Source organism: Pteropus alecto, unplaced genomic scaffold (assembly GCF_000325575.1).
Source record: "Pteropus alecto unplaced genomic scaffold, ASM32557v1 scaffold226, whole genome shotgun sequence".
Classification (NCBI taxonomy): Eukaryota; Metazoa; Chordata; class Mammalia; order Chiroptera; family Pteropodidae; genus Pteropus; species Pteropus alecto.
The window spans coordinates 1,153,541-1,156,981 of NW_006440132.1; the positions used below are offsets into that span (position 1 = coordinate 1,153,541).

The 3,441-nt window shown below is 32.9% G+C and overlaps 1 protein-coding gene across 1 annotated transcript in view; it reads left to right on the plus strand.

Moving 5' to 3' along the window:
• C5 (complement C5) overlaps positions 1 to 3,441 on the plus strand; it is a 75,273-nt gene that overhangs the window by 33,351 nt on the left and 38,481 nt on the right. The window contains exons 18-20 of the mRNA XM_006917074.2: positions 313 to 403; positions 1,893 to 1,966; positions 2,702 to 2,841. Of these exons, the coding sequence (XP_006917136.1) occupies positions 313 to 403; positions 1,893 to 1,966; positions 2,702 to 2,841 (305 nt within the window). The remainder of the gene's footprint in view (positions 1 to 312; positions 404 to 1,892; positions 1,967 to 2,701; positions 2,842 to 3,441) is intronic.

Genomic DNA, 3,441 nt, shown 5'->3' on the forward strand with positions numbered 1-3,441 from the left:
CGATTTTCAATTCTGTTCCACTGGTCTGTGTGCCTGTTTTGCTGCCAATACCATGCCGTTTTGATTACTGTCGCTTTGTAGTATAATTTGAAGTTGGGCAGAGTGATGCCTCCAGCCTCATTTAAAGATATTTTTATGCTTTGTTTTGTCAATGTGGTTAGTGGAGAAATTTTATTAGTTCTATTTTTAAATCACTAAAATTGTTTCATTGACCTTTTAGAAATGCTTGTTGTAGATTAATGTCCATATTTTAAAATTTGGCTCTAAGTAAAATTAATGTTGTTTTTCCACAAATAAACTTTTTCCCCCAAGATATAAAGACCCTGTTACCAGTAACCAAGACAGAAATAAGGAGCTATTTTCCAGAAAGCTGGCTATGGGAAGTTCATCATGTCCCCAGAAGGTATTATACTTCTTTGACATTCCTCTGAAAAATGTGAGAAAATGCAAATATTATGGCCAAAAGTCTGGAGACTGCCCATTTCCCAATAGTTTATCTAAGAATTAAGATAATAATACCACTTGGCCATATTTTGTTTTTTACTTTACTTTTTTTTTTTTTAATGTGTGCTTTGCTTTAGTAATTGGTCCCAGGACAGAATTAACTCTTACAGAAGAATTCTATGCCATTTCATTTCATTTCATTTCATTTCATTTCATTTCATTTCATTTCATTTCATTTACTGAGCACAACTATATACTGTACACTGTATTAAAAGGCTTTTTCATCCTGAAATATCTGTACTATGAAACAGAAGTTGATTAATAAGAAGAAGGTTCTCTTTTTTCTCTTTAAATTCCTTTATTCAACACATGTTTAAGGAATGCCTATTCTGTACCGAGCACTGAAAACAGTGATGAACAGTGCCAAGTCCCTGAGCATCACCCTTCCTTGGGGGGCTCAAAGCACTGACTTTCCAAAGAGTAGTCAAAGTACTGAGTCCCAAGCCTGGCATCAGTCTCTAATGGGTCTCCTGGTCTCTACTCTTGTCCCCTCTAATTCTTCCTTCAGCATTGTCATTTCAGCTGACATTGCCCCTTAGCTAGCACTTCCTCTGGTAAACCTCCCCATCACTGTCCCCATCCCTACTAGTGACTGGATAAATTACTCCTCGCAGTTAACCCTGTTGCGTGTGTCACAGTATTATAATGGCCTATTTACCTGCCCATCTTTTACATTAAAATGTAAATCCTCCAGGGCAAGGACTAAATTCAGGTTTCTGTCCTATATCTAGGACCTGGTATAGAGTCTGGTTTGTAGAGGCACTAAAATAAACATATCGAATCAATGCATGCTACCTCTAAATTTTTTTAATGCTTTATTGATAAAGTTATTACAGTGTATTGAAATTTATTTATTTAACTATTTTTTCCATTAGACTATAAACTGCTTGAGAGCATGTCTACATCTTACAAGTGCTGTATACTCAGTACTTAATGCTATGCCTGACACAAAGTTGGTGGAAAATAGCTGTTTGTTGAATGAAATAAATAACTATATAAGCTTAATCTTACTCAGAAATTTTTAGTTATGTCAACTTTGTTATCAGCAATGTTAAGATACATTACTTTGCTTCCCTATTTTAGAACACATTACAAATGAACAATTTTTTAGTTTTGTATGTTTTTAATTTACAATATTTCAATGGCATCCCTCTGAATTTGCATTTTTATCATACAAGTGAAATATTTAAAAATGTAAAACAAATAGGAAAGTTATTAAATATATTTTTCTTGCTTGATTTTTTCTTAATAATTGATGTGATTTTGTTTTGTTGTGATTTTTTTCTTTCTTTTAAAGTAGTATGAATCAAAAATTCTGTTAATGAATGATGTCTAGGTGGGTTAATCAATGTTTCACTGTATCTGAATATCAACATCTTAACTTTCAGAAACCAGTTGCAGTTAGTGCTACCTGATTCTCTAACTACCTGGGAAATTCAAGGTGTTGGCATTTCAAATAGTGGTAAGCAAGTTTAAACTGTTATACTCATTTAAGGAGTGATTCAATTCCCAAAATGTATTTTTGTTGTTTTTTTTTATTTTCTATTTACTTTATCCGGGACTTAAATGATAACATTTTTTTAAATATTCTTTTTAACATATTACAAAAAGACTCAGATATGCCCACATTTTTGATCATATAGATTTCTTTTTTTACTCTTCTATCAGCCATTATTTTATAAATGCTGATGCCAAGTCACCATTTTTCTTCATTTTTCTTAATGACTGTGTGCTTGAGTAGAAGAGTTAGAAACAAATGTATGACTTCTCTTCTAGGCTGATGCCCTTATGTGGTGATTTAGTGCAGATACTTATAAATAACTTAAGGATTGGTTTTGTTTGTTGGTTTGCTATTTTTTATGTTTACAAAATCTTAGTTTCTACAATCGAAATTTTATACCTTTTAAGTGGAGCCAATGATGAATATCTAAAAAGAGATTGGAGCTTTAATTGAAAAACTCATGCCTTGAGTAGAATTCAATATTTGTTGAACAAGTGAAGTTTTCTGTTAACACCAATAATTATTGAAATAAAGATCAATGAATAGAAAATTCAAAGACACAGGGTGACAGTGATGAGAAAAACACAATCTAATTTTTTTTCTTGAAGCAAAGCAAATGTGAGATATTTTAATATTGATAAAGTATTATAGAAATTCCCTAATATGCTTCTACTTTGCTTTCATGTTGGACTGAAGGCATATGTGTTTCTGATGCTGTCAAGGCAAGGGTGTTCAAAGATGTGTTCCTGGAAATGAATATCCCATATTCTGTTGTACGAGGGGAACAGATCCAGTTGAAAGGAACTGTTTACAACTATCGGATATCTGGGATGCAGGTAAGTAGACATTTATGGTATATTTAAGTAAATGGGAAAAAAAAGAAGAATTTTCTAACTTTTTGAGAATTCTATTCATGGAATTATCACATACACACAGAAAAAAATAAAAACTCAACTCATTTCAACAATGTAAATATGACACAATAGGACACAATAGTCTTCTTTAACTCCTGCCCCATCCACCCTGGTTGTTTGTGTTTCCTAAGAGAAGAAAGAACTTCATGTTTTTGAGAAATTTCTCAATATTAGTTGCTGAATGTTGGCACTCTTTCTTGTTTCCCTGATGAATTTTTTTTCTGTATATTCTAGATTTATTCTTTTGGGCATAGTTCGCAATTCTGTCAGTTCACTTGATTTTGGAGGGGAGATGAAAAATATTCATTCACTATTTGAGCCAGAAGTTAGTAGCTACTATTATTGTCCTCACTACAAAGATGGGGAAATGGAGAGTGGGAGAGGTTTTGCTTGCAATCTGCTCTTGTCACACAGTAAAAGGCAGAGGAAAGATTTGAACCAAGGTCTTTCTGGAGCCAGAGTATCGTTATAAAACCAGGTATAAGTGAGAAGTTAAGAGGTAAGATTGGAAAATTCGGTCGA